Source organism: Bombyx mori, chromosome 8 (genome assembly GCF_030269925.1).
Source record: "Bombyx mori chromosome 8, ASM3026992v2".
NCBI classification, from domain to species: Eukaryota; Metazoa; Arthropoda; class Insecta; order Lepidoptera; family Bombycidae; genus Bombyx; species Bombyx mori.
This window is the reverse complement of record NC_085114.1, coordinates 12708634-12726765: the sequence shown is the minus strand read 5'-3', so window position 1 is coordinate 12726765 and position 18132 is coordinate 12708634. Positions and strand designations below refer to the sequence as shown.

General features: G+C 37.9%; 1 protein-coding gene across 1 annotated transcript; it reads left to right on the top strand.

The window, feature by feature from the left end:
* Positions 1 to 954: 954 nt before the first annotated feature.
* Positions 955 to 17741, top strand: LOC105841823 (probable G-protein coupled receptor Mth-like 2). Its single transcript, XM_021348793.3, has 8 exons — positions 955 to 1434; positions 1878 to 2058; positions 3897 to 4064; positions 4636 to 4714; positions 10528 to 10718; positions 13677 to 13827; positions 16041 to 16226; positions 17609 to 17741. The coding sequence occupies exons 1-8, from the start codon at positions 1039 to 1041 to the stop codon at positions 17700 to 17702; spliced, it is 1446 nt and encodes a 481-aa protein (XP_021204468.1). The 5' UTR covers positions 955 to 1038; the 3' UTR covers positions 17703 to 17741.
* Positions 17742 to 18132: the final 391 nt, after the last annotated feature.

Here is an 18132-nt window from a genome sequence, read left to right as displayed (position 1 = left end):
CCCGCGAGCTCACCTACTAGTTAAGGTTACGCTGGAATAGCCTCTCAAGGCTACCAGCTTAGGTAGGAAAAAAAAAAGGAAAAAAAGAGCTCTTGTTGTCCAATTTTGTCCCACAAAACTCAGCTGAACGCAGCTTTATTACTAGTGACGTCATTTGAGCCCAATAAATGACAGCTCATCATTTCGGTCGTATAGCGTTCATGATTACGTATGAATAGTTCCATATTATAGTGCGTATTGTAGTTGGTGTTTATCTCTAAAGTGAAAACCCCCAACTATTAGATTATATATTATTATGTAGTTACTTTATTTATTAGCTACTAGCTGACCCGGCAAACTTCGTAGTGCCTCAATCGATAAATAAAATATCTAAGCTCTTGTATAATATAAACTTAAAACAAACAAAAGGAATCAAACAAAATTGTTATTTTTAAACCTTCTCTGGACTTCCACAAATAATTCAAGAACAAAATTAGCCACATCGGTTCAGCCGTTCTCGAGTTTTAGCAAGACTAACGAACAGCAATTCATTTTTATATATAGAGATTTTTTCGTTGTTTCTGTATTCGATGGCGATGTATATCTTCACCAAGAGCATCTGTCTGTTATTTCGCATTCCTGGTCGATTTATTCTACATACTATTATGTCTATGTGTTATATTTACAGCAACGTAACTTTTAATTTCTTGTAAAATGACGTAGAGACTCTGTAGGCAGAGGTAAGACCAGTTCAAAATCTCTCAACGAACCAAGGATTTAGTTAAGCTTGATTCCTATAAAGGTTAAATCCGCAACGGGGTCATGCAACAGAGAATCAAAATTACAAATTTATTAATATATATTTTTTAAATTACTATTGACATCATTTCGTGAACGACCACAGAGAAACGAACATAGTCGCGGGTAAAGCCTGCATGCCTACCTAATGTATAACCATTATCCTCGTCAATTATCCTGTTTTAGTTTAAACTTATTTTGAGCAAACCGAAATGAGCCGTTTACGACAACAGATGATTGGCTGTGTAGTTATTTTGAAAAATGCATTTAAAAGTTTTCTTTCTGATTATTTTACAATCGAGATATACATATCCGAAAGTGTGTGTTACTGAATTCACGGATCTTCTCACCGGGGAAGTGTTCGATGCAAAAGAATGCTCGCCAAAGGAACCCTGTCTTGCGAAGTGTTGCGAAAAAGACGAAATGTTCTCAACGAGACCCGAAGGCAAATCAAACGTTGTAATTTGCGTGAAAACTGACACAAATGAGGAGAACGATCGTTTAATGAAGTTCTATGGCAACGGTTACAAGAACGGAACGGCCGCCACAAATACCACGCTTAAGAATTTCCAACTGGTGCACAGCAAGACTTACCTAGACAGAAACTGTTACCATCATCAGTGGCATCCTAGGTCTCTGAAACATTACAATTTAGAGGTAAACTATATTGTCAGGGTTGCACCAATTTATACTAATATATAAATCTACAGTGGTTTTTACGGGTGTTCCGTTATAACTACTGAACCATGCATCCGATTGACTTGAAACTTGGTATCCATGTAGAAAATACATGTACTTAAAGGATAGGTTAATATTTATATAAGTGTTGAACTCCCTACACCAGTTGCGGGGACGTTAATGATGAGAATCTTTGTGGAGGTGAGAAATGATACAGTTAATTTTAAATGCCCAGCGAAGCGGACGGGAACAGTAGTCAACTTATAAAATTAACCCAATTCATATTGTTTATGGGTTTAGAAAACATCTCACCACCCCTTAAGCATAGGTAGAATGTTATCGTCCTACGAGTTCGCCTAATAGTGGCAGCTAACTAAGCTATTTTTTTTCTTTATTTCAACAAAATTTTTATTTCTCTACAGAACGGTAAGCTCGCCAAAGAAGCCCTATTCGAATTTTCCGATAAAAGATGGCAGGAGTACGAAATGTTGACATTCTGTTATGACATTATAAAAAAGAATGGATTGAGTCCGGTATATTTTGTTCGTGGTGATATATCGAATGCTGAACTCACATCATTACAGGTTATATTGCAAACAATAGGTAAGTTAACTATATAATAGATTTCCTCCCGCGGGAACGAATAGATGAAGGATCTTTTAACTTTATAGATGAAGGACTATATAGGAAGGACTATATAGGTGACTTTAACTATATAGATGAAGGATCTTTTCTTGTATAAGTAATGGTGGGTTTTATTTCCTACCTAATAGTTGATAGCATAAGGGGCTACTCCAACTTCACGCGGATCGGTAGGTGAGCTCACGAGGTCAACCTGAGAGAATTGCTAACACTAGCCCTAGAAAGAGCTAGAAAGAGTGCTTCGCTGAATCTACTACCGGATCGGAATAGCAACTCACTGAAAAGATCCGGCGAAAAACTCAGTGGGTTGAATAGTGGTAAAATACATCCGAACGACCTCGTACCAGATATCGGAGCCCATAGCTATCTCAAGGCGAATGTTTCTGACCGCCTAAGCATTATAAATTTGAAGTATCGATGGTATATTAAAAAAATTCCTAACCTTCTAATCAGAGCCCACATTTTCTACCTATGCTGGTACCCTTGGGGGGCTATTTCAGCTTTGCCTTACATTTAAGTGAGCTCACGGGGCTTAAACCGGAGTGTTGCTAATACTGACCCTAGCAAGAGCAGTGCTTCGCAGAATCTACCACCGGATCGGAATCGCGACCCTCTGAGACAATCCGGCGAGAAACTCATTGGGCTGTGTCTATGGGTTAAAGCGCACCAGTGTTCTAGTAACAATAGTGTAACGAATCACTATTTTACGAAAGATCATATCATTAGGGTCCGACTTCGGTAACATATTGCCGAAATACACCCAATTATCGATCTAGATAGAATATATTAATGATTTTTACTTTCGGAAATTTAAATAAACGTGAAATGATATCGTAAAAGTAGTTTAAATTATAAAAATGTGTGTTTGGGTTTAATTGATCGTTCGTGCAGCGTTTATTACGTCAAGTTGAACCTAAATGCAGCCATTATTGATAGCAAGCACTTCATGGAAATTTTTGTCACTTTTGCATAAATAACATTGTGGTTGCCCTGCCCACAGGTTGTTATTACTGTGTGTGCTTATGTATGTTTTGCATTCGGATTCACCATTTAATTTTATATTTGTTTCGTTTTTTTCTTATTTTTTTTATACTATTCTATACCATGTTCTAAGTCTGTACACACGTACCTAGCCTTCATTCCCGCAAAGAACCAAATGGAAAGGGGGGTGACTGAAAATCAGCGCTGTTCGATTTATCGACCTTGAACAGCATTAGCTGAGCCACCTCCTTTTGTCTTTTTCTCTTTTTTTTTCTTTTCTTTTTTTTATTGCTTACATGAGTGGACGACCTCACAGCCCACCTGGTGTTAAGTGGTTACTGGAGCCCATAGACATCTACAACGTAGACGCGCCACCCACCTTGAGATACAAGTTCTAAAGTCTCAGTATAGTTACTACGGCTGCCCCACCCTTCAAACCGAAACGCATTACTGCTTCACGGCAGAAATAGGCAGGCATAGGCAATTCTTTTATTTGTATTTTATTTTATTTGATGTGAAAGGCAATAGATTTTATTATTATTTTTTATTATTATATATTAAGTCAGAAAGGGACGTGGAAATACAGCTTAAAAAAAAGAAAACAAAAATATGGAGACAGAAATTAAAACCAATAAACTTGTGATCTAACGGTATATTAGACGGCTTTAGGCTTACAATATCTAAGCTTAGTGGTCCTAATTTTTGACCCTGCCTCATCCTGACACGACAGATCTATTTTAGGTTACAGAACTTACCGCATTTTGTTACAGACGCCACTGTTTGGAATTCAATTCTAATAATGATGACTTCTTTTTCAGCACACGCAACAAGCTGCGTATTTCTTTTGTTAGGTATCATAATTAATTTCTTAATTGGTAAATACAAGATTAACAAAGATAAAGCTTTCATGGCGCAGATGATAAGCCTCTTCATAATGTATTTGATTCAACTAATCAGCACATTGACAAAGTATTGCAGTTGGTTAGGTATGTTCTATGTTATCTGTATGTTAGATATCTGTATATTTGAAAATAATTAAATTTTTCGTTAATTCACACCCTATATTTTTCTATATCTATACTTAATATTATAAAGAGGAAAGATTTGTTTGTTTGTTTATATTTAATGGGCTCTGAAAGTACTAAACCGATTTGAAAAATTCTTTTACTGTTTGAAAGCTACACTATTCCCGAGTGACATAGGCTATAATCTTTTTTTTTTTAAATAGGGATCCCTACTAAAACTCCAATAATGTAACCCAAAGTGTAAAAAAAATACCTAAAATATTCTTTACATCGCGTGCCCTGCGAAAACTATTGATGATAGATAATGTACTACGACTTTGTAGAACTTATTATTTACAAAAAGTGACGCGACAGCATAATATGTCTAACTATTATAGTTATGCCGTAATAAGTGTTCTTTTATTTTAAAAATAAAACAACGTCAAATATCATTGAAATTTTTGTTAAGCACCCGAGCGGAGCCTGAGCGGGCCGCTAGTTTTTCTATAAAAGCCAAATTCGGATAAGTAAATAAGCGAAGTTCTACTTTCAGGTACTGTCAAATACTTCGTAATATTGAGCAACATATTCTGGATAAACGTCGGGTCATATCATATTTGGCAAAAATTCAGGTATTTACCCTATTTCATTTTGAAAATATACCCAGAAGCGTAGACCCCACACTGCTCATTTTATTTTTTATAAGCAATAAAAAATAAAATGAGATGGGTGAACGAGCTCACAGCCCACCTGGTGTTAAGTGGTTACTGGAGCCCATAGACATCTACAATGTAAATGCGCCACCCACCTAAGGTCTCAGTATAGTTACAACGGCTGCCCCACCCTTCAAACCGAAACGCACTACTGCTTCACGGTAGAAATAGGCAGGGTGGTCGTACCTACCCGTGCGGACTCACAAGAGATCCTACCACCAGTAAAAAAAGGTCATTATCAAGTCATTTGTATTAATAATACCCGAACATAACCTGAATGCAGTCACACACTTTCAAACCCGTGGACGAAGCTATAACTGTATTGTTATGCTCGTACTATAATTGATAGTCAAGAATATCCCCGAATCTTGATCACGCAGGAGCAAGTCACCGTCGTCGCCCCAGACACGTCCTTACGGATCCATCAGATCCAATAATTCATGCATTAGACGCCTAGAGCTCTAACACTAGGAGCAGGCTAAGGGACCGGCAACCGTACTCGTCGAACTCGACAAAGAGTTCGACGTGCAACGTAACCCATGCATCAGCTCGCTGAGTTTCTCGCCGGGTCTTCTCAGCCCTCTCTAAGACCTCTTGGGAGTCCGCACGGGTAGGTACCACCACCCTGCCTATTTCCGCCGTGAAGCAGTAATTTGTTTCGGTTCGAAGGGTGGTGTAGCCGTTGTAACTATACTGAGAACTTAGAACTTATATCTCGAGATGGGTGGCGCATTTATGTTGTAGATGTCTATGGGTTCCAGTAAGCACTTAACACCAGGTGGGCTGTGAGCTCGGCGCCCTATTAGTTAGGCATGTGCCCTCTGTTTTGCTTTCATATCCCGCCTTGAGATATAGGTTCTAAGGTCTCAAGTATAGTTACAACGGCTGCCCCACCCTTCAAACCGAAACGCATAATAAATATAAAAATCCTGAAGTATCTTGAGCGAATAATAAATATACAAATCCTGAAGTATCTTGAAGATCGCCAGCTGATCAGTGACCGACAGTACGGTTTCCGTCACGATCGCTCAGCTGGCGATCTTCTTGTATACCTTACTCACAGGTGGGCTGAAGCCTTGGAGAGCAAGGGCGAGGCTCTTGCTGTGAGCCTTGATATCGCGAAGGCCTTCGACAGGGTCTGGCATAGGGCACTTCTGTCGAAGCTACCATCTTACGGAATCCTCGAGGGTCTCTGCAAGTGGGTCGCTAGCTTTTTGGATGGGCGGAGCATTACGGTCGTTGTAGACGGTGACTGTTCTGATACCATGACCATTAACGCTGGCGTTCCACAAGGTTCGGTGCTCTCCCCCACGCTTTTCATCCTGTATATCAATGACATGCTGTCTATTGATGGCATGCATTGTTATGCAGATGACAGCACGGGGGATGCGCGATATATCGGCCATCAGAGTCTCTCGCGGAGCGTGGTGCAAGAGAGACAATCAAAACTTGTGTCTGAAGTGGAGAACTCTCTGGGGCGAGTCTCCAAATGGGGTGAATTGAATTTGGTTCAATTCAACCCGTTAAAGACACAAGTTTGCGCGTTCACTGCGAAGAAGGACCCTTTGTCATGGCGCCGCAATTCCAAAGAGTATCCCTACAACCTTCAGAGAGTATCGGGATACTTGGGGTCGACATTTCGAGCGATGTCCAGTTTCGGAGTCATTTGGAAGGCAAACCCAAGTTGGCGTCCAAAATGCTGGGAGGCCTCAACAGAGCGAAGCGGTACTTCACGCCTGGACAAAGGCTTTTGCTTTATAAAGCACAAGTCCGGCCTCGCGTGGAGTACTGCTCCCATCTCAGGGACGGGCCTCCCAAATACCAGCTTCATCCATTTGACTCCATACAGAGGAGGGCCGTTCGGATTGTCGATAATCCCATTCTCACGGATCGTTTGGAACCTCTGGGTTTGCGGGGGGACTTCGGTTCCCTCTGTATTTTGTACCGTATGTTCCATGGGGAGTGCTCTGAGGAATTATTCGAGATGATACCGGCATCTCGTTTTTACCATCGCACCGCCCGCCACCGGAGTAGAGTTCATCCATACTACCTGGAGCCACTGCGGTCATTCACAGTGCGTTTCCAGAGATCTTTTTTGCCACGTACCATCCGGCTATGGAATGAGCTCCCCTCCACGGTGTTTCCCGAGCGCTATGACATATCCTTCTTCAAACGAGGCTTGTGGAGAGTATTAAGCGGTAGGCAGCGGCTTGGCTCTGCCCCTGGCATTGCTGAAGTCCATGGGCGACGGTAACCACTCACCATCAGGTGGGCCGTATGCTCGTCTGCCTACAAGGGCAATAAAAAAAAAAAAAAACGCGTTACTGCTTCACGGCAGAAATAGGCAGGGTGGTGGTACCCACCCGCGCGGACTCACAAGTGGTCCTACCACCAGCAATAACCTGGCGGTCTGGTGCCATTTACTTTGCCCCGATAAAGCGCTCTATAATGATAGTAAGTATGTAATATCGAGGGGTGAAAGACAATTTGGTTTAAGCGATATTTCACTTAATACGCGACATTTATCATTGTTGTAATAATTAAGACGTGAAACAAAAACTTTGTATCCCTTTTTACGAAAATTGCGCGGACCGAGGAGTATGAAATTTTCCACTTATAGAGAATATAGAGAAGAAGTGCACAATGCTAATATTTTTTTAAAATAATGCATAAAAGATACATTAAATCAATACAGAAAACATTACACACACTACATACCATGTATTTGACGCACACACGCATGCATACTATTTATTGTCAAACTTTTGTTCTTGACATAGACCTATATAGTAGGGACACGACATATTGTTCTATACGTACAATTGCTTATATAAATAGCACCCATTTTGAAGGCACATACATAAACATATATCGATCTCGTTCTTACTCAGCACTTTAACTCGCAGGAAAACAATATAACAGTATTTCAGTGCGTACATAAAATGAAACATGAATATACGTAAATATCTCCGTCTCAGTCTAATGAGGCCGAAAATCCGCCATGTTTAGCGCGCCAAATGTCATTGTCACGTCAGTTCGGCCGTCTGTTTTGGGTTGTACATTATTTATTGACTTTGATATCGATTTAATATGATTGATTATATAAAATTTCATAATTTATCATGCTTAAAACATACAAAAATAATAATTAAAACGTATTTTATAGGATCTCAAGAAAGTCGATGCCCTAAAACTATTATCTATATGTATTTAAATTCATTATGGAGCCCTCATCCGAAAAATCCATTTTTCGGTCGGAATCTATTGATCATGACACTAATCATAAATACCACTTTAAAATATGTCATCAAAACATATTTAGACATTCTGTTTAGATATTTCGGGAAAAAGGCTACCGACAAAATCTCTTCGGAACTATTTAAATAAAATAGTTTTATTCCGCAGTGAGTAAAACACTATTGTAAATTTGTTAAATATTTAATAATTAAGTGATTTTAGAGAGGAAGTCACAAGGAATGACGTTTGTAATTAATGAATAAATGTTCTGTAGGTGTTTTTTTTTTCACGCGGTCCCTTGATAAGTTTAAAATTTGAATCACTCTCAAGCGAAAGTGATTCAAATGGTAGTATGTTACGGACTTTAGAGTCAGAAAAACAATTAAAATAGATTGTTATAGTCTAAGAAAAACACGTACTCAAAATACGATAACATTTAGCATGCTAGAAATGGGCTGATGGCTTTGAACTACGCCATATCTTTATGTTTTGCGACAAACGACAACTTTATAAAATCAGTGTAGCAACTTTTAAAAATCATCATATCGTTTACTTGGCAAATTCGAAGGACGAACTTGTCTTAGATTTCACCCATCTAAATCATATCATATTTGCACATAACAATATACCTACTTACTTCCCATTAAAGTATAAATTCTACAAATAAATAATACTCAACAATATTTAAAATAAAATGAGCCAAGAACGTTTATCGATAAAACCTGATAACATTGAAATCTTTTGTACAGCACTAAAGCCGCCATGTTTTGTGGCCAGATGACGTCACAGTGGCACGAAATTTTGGTTGACGTTTCATTTCCATAGGTTTCCTACTTCATTGGTTCTTGACGTCTGTTTTTTTTTTTTTTAAGAGATTTTATGACCTGGTAACTAAGACCCTAAGTCATGTCTTATTTTACTTTATATTCTTAATGTTATGAAAAATGATAATATAGAGTGAAATGAAATGAAGATGATTAATTGGAGACATTAATCAACTGGGATGAAATTTAATGAAATGAAATGATATGGGATGAAATATAATCGCAGTAAAATGGTGGTCATTTACTGAGATTTTTTCAGTGGACTTTTTGGAGGAACCCGAGAAGTTACGTCCAGCAGCTTTGTTTCATTTTCCCACATTTGTGCACTTTCACAGATATTAAACAGTTAATAAACCACCATTATTACACATTTAAACCTGAAGAAACACTAAATAGACAAAATAAAACAAATCACACAACTTCACTCCTCGCGTTCCCGCCAAAAAGTCCTTGACGTCTATTGTCTGAGATTGAGAATAGATTAAATATTGTTTGTCTTTATTAATATTTTTTTATAGTGTAGCCTTAGCGAAATTTGTGATTATAGAAGTACAAAACACAGTCATAATAGTTACAAACTTACAATTCCGTTTAATTATAGTCGAATTTCGACTACTGCTGGACCTTTAGTTGTAATAATTAAAGGTACGTTTTATTTGGTATTAGTATCAACGTTTTGATATGTTTTTAATTCAATTTAAAATAAGTCTACCCCATTCAAATACCTGGAGAAGTTTTTTGTTATAGTAATATTTTTGTTTCTAAACTAAAGTTTAAAGTCTAAAGACTTTAAATGGTCTCTGGCAGTGTAAAGATATATGTAACTGAAGTATTCTAGATGGTCTGCATCACAATTACGGCACAATCGTATTTATAGCATAAATTAAAACTGTTCAATAATAATTTGCGCAGGAGTTGCCGCCCTTTTCAACATGTCCTCCGCCTGAAGAACAATAGATCAAAGCGTGGCCATCTTGTGTCTTTACCACCTCGACAAATAACATGCGCCGGCGACACGTTGCAGGGGACGTGGTTTAACTGGCTTTGCACACGGCACCTGGATCACCTGATGTGACGTAAAATCGTATGATTTCGGTGCTGTGTTGTCCCATAGACACAGCCCACTGAGTTTCTCGCCGGATTTTCTCAGTGGGTCGCGTTTCCGATCTGGTGGTAGATTCTGCGAAGCACTGCTCTTACTAGGGTCAGTGTTAGCAACACTCCGGTTTGAGCCCCGTGAGCTCACTTAAATGTAAGGCGAAGCTGAAATAGCCCCCCAAGGCTATCAGCATAAGTAGGAAAAAAAAAAGTCTCCTTCACTGCAATACAGTCCTTTAAACGTTGAAGCCAGTTATCAATAGAAGTACGCACTCTTTCCATGGGAAAAATGTTCACTGCCAATCGTACGGATTGTTTTAAGGACTCCAAATAATTATGGCGTTTAGAGCAAGCCGTACTCTCTAAAACTGACCATAAATAATAATCCAGCGGATTGCTAGGGTCAGTGTTAGCAATACTCCGGTTTGAGCCCCGTGAGCTCACCTACACACGTTAGGGTGAAGCTGAAATAGCCTCTCAAGGCTATCAGCATAGGTAGGAAAAAAAAAACTGTGTTGAAATGTGCGATTCGACTTGCTCACTCGCCACATAACAATGAACTTTTTGTTGCAGAAGCTTCAAATCTCTAACGGTTAGCATGAGCGGCCGATCTTCCCGTAAACGAAAACAATTCTGCATGTGGTGTCTGTACGCTGTCGGAATACCGCTCGTTATGTCATCGATCGCTTTGTGCATCGATCTACTGAGCTTGGGCATGAAATACAAGTTTAGAAGCCCCGAATTACATTTATGCTTTTATTCGGGTAAATAATATTTGAACTTATCTATATCTATTTATTAATAAGTGAAGCAAAAACTTTGTACCCGTTTTTTACGAAAACTGCGCCGACGGAGGATTATGAAATTTCCCACACTTCTATGGAATATAGAGAAGGAATGCAGAATGTTAATATATTTTTTTTTAAATATTATGTTTAAAAATATTATGTACATTAAATCAATTAAAAAACAATATCAAAGTCAAGTCAAAATGAACAAAATATTTATTTTTGCGTTTCGAAACCACTTGACCAAAAGAATCCTCTAGTAGCTAGAATTTAAAAGATGTACGGTTCGCTGATTATTAGAACAAGTCCAAATCTAAATATGTCTGTTTGGTGGTTAAGGCACTGTGTTACGTAAGGCACTATAGCAGTGCACTTTCATCTAGAATCGTTTGCTCAGTCCTGAATTTATCCAGAAACAATATCTATTCACAGAGGTGCGACACAGATTAGGACGCGTTTTGCGAATTTGGCATTTTGTGAAATGTCAAGTTAACTTTTTCAAAATCAAGACATCGATTAGGGATTAAGACTCTATTGTAGTGATTTATAATAATCATTTATTGATCTTTGCGGTTCCTTGCACGTAGAATTCCAAATTATATCTCCCAGGCAACGGTACAACGCAGGGCCGACGTCGTCCTAACATAAACTATGAGATCCTCCCGATCTACTCTCCGTGCTCCTAGTTACCCCAAGCATCGGTCACCGTTTTCATCGAACTTGTCGAATGCGACGAAGAGTTCGATGTACAACCTAACCCTTAGACATATATTGTTGTCGGATCTTATCAGTAGGTCGGGATTCCGATCTGGTGTAATATTCAGCGAAGCACTGCTGTTGCTAGAGCTAGTGTTAGCAAGTTGAGCCCCGTGAGCTCACCCCGGTCACCGTCCTCGTCAAACCCATCACTTGCGACGAAGCGCTCAACGAGCGAATTAACCCATAGACACAGCCCACTGAGCTTCTTACCAGATCTTCTCAGTGGGTCGCTTTTCCGATCCGGTCGTAGATTTTGCGAAGCATTGCCCCTGCTAGGGCCAGTGTTAACACTCCGGTTTGAGCCCCGTGAGCTCACCTACACATTAGGGTGAAGCTGAAATAGCCTCTCAAGGCTATCAGCATAGGTAGGAGAAAAAAAAAGAGCTCACTTACTAATTCGTGCGTAATTGGAATAGCCCCTTAGGCTACCAATAATTATTAAGTAGGGAAAGAAAAACCTAGAACCGACTAAGGGTATCTTACGGTATGGCAATTTGACTTTCAGTTTCATTTTCACGATAAAAGTGTTAGAAGTGGTTATGCGAAAATCATCTTCTATGTTGATGTTATTTCAGCCTCTCTATTTTAAATTAAAATTTCTCAACAAAATATTCGCCGCTTGTCAAATTTCTACAAAATCTACTGTAATTCGGTATTTTTTTATTTCTCTTAAAAATAACGATTTTATTTATAATGACGCATCGATGTAACAATAGAAGTGGACAAGTAACAAATGGCATCACATTGCGTCATACTCACCTGCTGTTATCATTGGGAAATAACAAACTGGTAATAATTAAACGAATAATAAACAGAATATAGATTTACACGTTTGCAATGGCTTCAGCTTAGTTTATTGTAACTATTTACCTTCCCTAACTAAAAATGTACTCAGTTCAATAAAAGCTGAGAGGCTAATTTTGCTATAGTGTGTAAAATAGCCGCAATAGGAATTACCTTAGCAGTTTATGCAAATTCTTTTTAATAAGTTTTTTTTTTCCCTACCTTTGCTGATAGCCTTGAGAGGCTATTTCAGCTTCACCATAACGTTCGTAGGTGAGCTCACGGGGCTCAATCCGAAGAGTTGCTAACGCTGACCCGAGCAAGGGCAGTACTTCGCAGAATCTACCACCGGATCGGAAACGCGACCCACTGGGAAGATCCGGCGAGAAACTCAGTGGGCTGTGTCTATGGGTTAATACGCTCGTCGAGCCCTTCGTCGCAAGCGACGGGTTCGACGAGGACGGTGACCGGATTTAATAAGTAATAGCTTAAGATACACTATTCAGGGTAGGTTTGGTTCTTTTTCCTCCTCCTTGCTCCAATAATCCTCAATGCTGAGAGTCGTGGAATCATGAAGCTTTCTTGGGAAAATACACATGGTGGTTTCCCGCGTCCTTCCACGGCAGTACTTTTGGAACAGATTTAGTTCTTCGAGGCCGCTGAAGCCTTATTTGGGTTCGGCTGATTAACCACCGCCAGACATTCGTCGTGGACTGTTTTACGGTAGAAGGGTCGAACTTCAACTCAACCCTACTCTTTTCTCATCTGGGCTTGGGTCCGGCATTGGCAGAGTTAATTGGCAGAGACTTAACCTCTATAAATAACCCTATAAATTAAGTTTTTTGTTATGTTTTGTATAATTATGATATCCATTGATCAGTGATCAGTTAGTCTTCGTAGTAGTAGGATCGTAGTATAGTAGGATTCCTAGTAGTCGGATAAGCTTAACGCAAACTGGAAGCAACTAATATTGTTTTTTATTTATTTATTTAAACACACAGGTATCTGTTCAGTATAATCAGTTTTTAAAATTAAATAAGTTTGCATGTGAAATGGAGAATATTTTAAAATTGAATATAACTGACTATCTTGCCAGTGGAGCAATTAACGCCCCTGATTGTTGCGCCCAGAGTCGTAGGTTCAATTCCCATATCGGGCAAACATTCGTTTGATAAACAGACTTTTTTATTCCTTGTCTGGTAATTTATTTATTTATGTATATATTTAAATGTATATTAATATGTACGTCAGTCTTTGGTACCCATAACGCAGGGAATCCTAATTTGGGGCCAGATGACCTTGCGTCATTGTTCCCAGTTATTTATTTATTATCTAAATGTGTTTAGTGAGTTGCATGCTTTATAACATGTATTAAATTAGTTACAATTACAGATCAAGCATTGACGTACTACGTGCACATGCCTCTTCTAGTCATAACTATATCTAACATGGTATTTTTTGGACTCACTCTATTCAACATAAAATCATCGACGAGAACTAGCAAGAAGACATTGAAAGAATCAATTCTTACACACGAAAAGAAGTGAGTAATTTATATATCTATATATATAAAAATGAATTGGTTAATCTCGCTAAATCTCGAGAACAGCTGGACCGATTTGGCTAATTTTGGTCTTGAATTATTTGTGGAAGTCCAGAGAAGGTTTAAAAGGTAGATAAATATGAAAATGATCGGAATTAAATAAAAATAACAATTTTGTTTTTCCTTTGATGTTTCCCCCGTCGGACAGATTCCTTTTGTTTGTTTTAAGCTTATTTTATACAAAAGTTTAGGTCTTTTGTTTATCGATTGAGACACTACGAAGTCTGCCGGGTCAGCTAGTAACTTAATATTAATTTATAGTGAACTAGGAAAAGTTATAAGAATATGGAAGTAGAAAACATGTTGCGCCGACCCCAGGTAACTGGGAGAAGGGCAGGATAATGATGATGAGGAAAAGTTATAAGCCTCAGCTTGGCTATTCTATTAGCGTTGTTAATGTCTATAGGCGACGATGACCATTTTCCTTTGGTGGGCTGTACCTACAACAACAACAACACTACTACTACTACTACTACTACTGCCTATAACGCCAATAAATAAATCTTCTAAGTGCTGGAATCTTCAGCGTGGCGAAGAGATCCTACACTTGGACTTATGTCTTAAAAAGTACAATGCCGCATACTGTCGTATCGGTGCTTCAGAACACCAACACCTTGCATTTGTATATATGAGTCGTCTATTATCAAAGGTGGCAATCTGTGCATTTGGACAAAAAAAATGTTATTGATATGTCAATACAGATTGATTTGAATATAATCGTCTCCTTCAAAGAATACGGTTCAAAACCTGCATTAAATAAAGGTTAATAATTAACCTGTTATTTATCTAAGATGTCGTTCAGAAGAGTTTTGTGACTGCTAATGGAATACAAAGTCAATAATTTGTTTTTCTGATTTACCAATAATTGTCCAAAAGTCACATTGCCGCCTTTGATAATAGTCGACTCATATATAGCAATGAACCGAAAATCTAAATATGTCTGTAATCACATACTATCAGGCGAATCACTACTCCTCTATAACGGCAACATGGAGTTAATAAGTTAAAATACTAACTCTATGAACGGCAATCAGAACCATTAAAGGAATTTGTCAATTCGCAACGTTTGCCGTTTTCAATATATTGTATTTTGGAATCGCCTTAAATTTCGTTATTATGATTCGTACCAGTGGCTCTCAAACTCCGTGTCGCGACCCCTTGGTGTTTCATAAGCCCCTGTCAACTAGGCCGCGATATTGCCAAACATTTTAGTTTTATGTAAGGGGCCCCGGAAATATTGTATATCTAGGGTACATGTGGGTTAAATAAAGAGCTGTTTTCTATATTAACGTTAACGGTAAGGCGAGCTTAATTCAGACATGGATTTTAAAAATAACATTATGTATACAATTGCAAATAAAATACGAAATAGAAATCAGGAAACGCATAGAAGGATGACAAAAAAAACCTTTCATACATATATAAACTAGCTAGCCCGGCAAACGTTGTTTTGTCACATAAATTATTTCTCGGAAAGATAAATAAAATATACACCGACTGCAGCTCCATCTGCCGGGCTGATTTGTGAATCTAAGCCGTCCAGGTTGCCTACAAAAAAATCATTCAAATCGGTCCAGCCGTTTAGGAGTTCAGTGACAAACACACGCACAGAAGAAATATCTATTATATAAAATTCTCGTGTCACAATGTTCGTTCCCATACTCCTCCGAAATCGCTTGACCGATTCCCATGAAATTTTTTATGCATATTCAGTAAGCCTGAGAATCGGCTACTATCTATTTTTCATACCCCTAAGTGATTAGGGTTGTCCACCCCTAACATATTTTTTTTTATGTGGACATTTTTTTTTGTTATAATGAGGTATTATGTGGTTGAATGAGGTTTTGTTATTTTTATTATATATTCCCTCATCGTTCACCGCACTACATACCTCTTTCACTCATTTACCACATCCTTACACACTTACAATAAGTTAGTTTTTTTTTCTACACTAGAAATTCCCTAGAAATCTTATATATGGTAAAACAATGTTTGCCGAGTCAGCTAGTATAATATAAAGATTATCCTAAATTGACGCGGTCACACAATTTCATGGACACTATTAATGTGAAGGGTGAAATGCTTCTACTATTTACTCCATACACTGACCAGGACCAGAAATAAGCTGTTTAAAGCAAGGTTTTTTTTTTCAGATCCAGATTTATGTTCTTCAAACTCTCTGCTTTAATGGGTTTTAACTGGCTGCTGGAATTGGCTCAGTCATACGAGTTCCCAGATTGGCTTGTCGAAATATTTGATTTCTACAACCGATCCCTTGGATTTGTTATTTTCATCTTCTTCGTTTGTTCAAGAAACACATTTGAACAGTTGACCAAACGGTAATTATCCAATTTTTTTTTTCTATTTTCATTTAATAAGTCTACGTTATAATCTAATATGAACATATTATTAGCTCCAGGTTTATTTATTTATTTGATGATGACACCTATTGATGACGGCACAGATGCCCATCCCTAATTTTTAATTTTTCTATCATGAGAATATTCGAAGGTGAAACAATGTCGTTGGATGTGACTGGTCAGGTTCTTTTGAAAAGGTCACAAAGATCTCAGAAAATAACTAGCATTTTACTGAGATTTTATTTCATCCATTCTCATCTACTTTTATTTTAATTTTACTGGTGGTAGGACCTCTTGTGAGTCCGCACGGGTAGGTACCACCACTCTGCCTATTTCAGCCGTGAAGCAGTAATGCGTTTCGGTTTGAAGGGTGGGGCAGCCGTTGTAACTATGCTTGAGACCTTAGAAGTTATATCTCAAGGTGGGTGGCGCATTTACGTTATAGATGTCTATGGGCTCCAGTAACCACTTAACCCCAGGTGGGCTGTGAGCTCGTCCACCCATCTAAGCAATAAAAAAATAATAATAATAATAATAATTTCATTCGAATTGATTACAATCTTAAATAAGTCACATGCAAATCATTGTTCGCTCCATATTATATTTCAAACAACAGAATATACCTATAATATGAAAAAGTGTCTGTTGGTAAGATAATTTCGAAAAATAAAACTACACCCCTTTTTTGTTAAGATAATGGCCTGACATCGAGACCTTTAAGCGAAGTCTAAACAGTCCATAAACCACCGTTATTACACATTTAAACCTGAAGAAACAATAAGTTAACAAAATAAAATAGTTCACACAACTTTGCTTCCACGCTAAAATTTAAATCGACGTGGTCTACAGTTTAAGACGCCTAAGTATTCAAATCTATCGACACTACTATGCCCTGGCTTAAATCTCGCGGACAGAAACCGTTTTTGTAACAAAATTCATATGTTGAAAGAATAACACCGTACAAAGTTTATTAGACGACAATTATTGCTTGTTAGTTCAATGTAAGAACATTATTTACGCTTACATTAGGGTAGGAATCCCGTCTAGGCTTGAAGAATTACGTGTTCACTCCTTATATATACCTACTGTTTATTTTTTGAAATTCATTTAGTTTTATTAGAGTTTCATTTTATTTGATTTTATTACTTTTTTATTTTTCTAGGTTCTCGCGTGTCAAAAACTAAATTATAACTATTTTCAAGGTTGAAACCGTATTCAAATGTAGTACTATCAAATTTTATTCATCGGTGACCAAGAAAACTGTAAATTCTAAGCTTCGGCAATAATAAGTTAAAATATTAAGTAGTTTTAATTTTGTTGTTTTATATCTGATCCTAATTATTTAAAAAAAATCCTTTCAGGTGGACGAAAAGGGGCAAAAGACAGTCTGATTTCCATATCAGTCGTTCAAAGAGGGCCAACTCATCTATTCAAAGTTCGCAAATTGGATATTAATAATGTAAAATAAAAAATAAAACCTTTTACTTTTGTCAATGGATTTTTATATTGTGGTTACGAAGAATCATCAAGATCCATTAGATGTTTTTTTTTATTCTGTAATAGCTACCGCCATGTTACCCACTACTCCAAGGGACTTCCTCTGGAACATAATTAAGAGTGCAAAATTTTAGTGAGTTCTTAATACCAGGTGGGCCGTGAGCTCGTCCACCCATCTAAGCAATTAAAAAAGGAGGTTTCAGTTAGGTATAGCTAGTAACTTTATGGTTATAGCAATATTTCTGTCTCGCTACCATAGACTATAATAGCACTCGGTGTAGGTACATAGTGTCGATCCCAGTGGCTATTAAATCCGCCCTCCACAACGAAGACTAAAAAATATTTTAAGATAGCATCCAAAACGATATTTTGAAATTAAAATAAATGC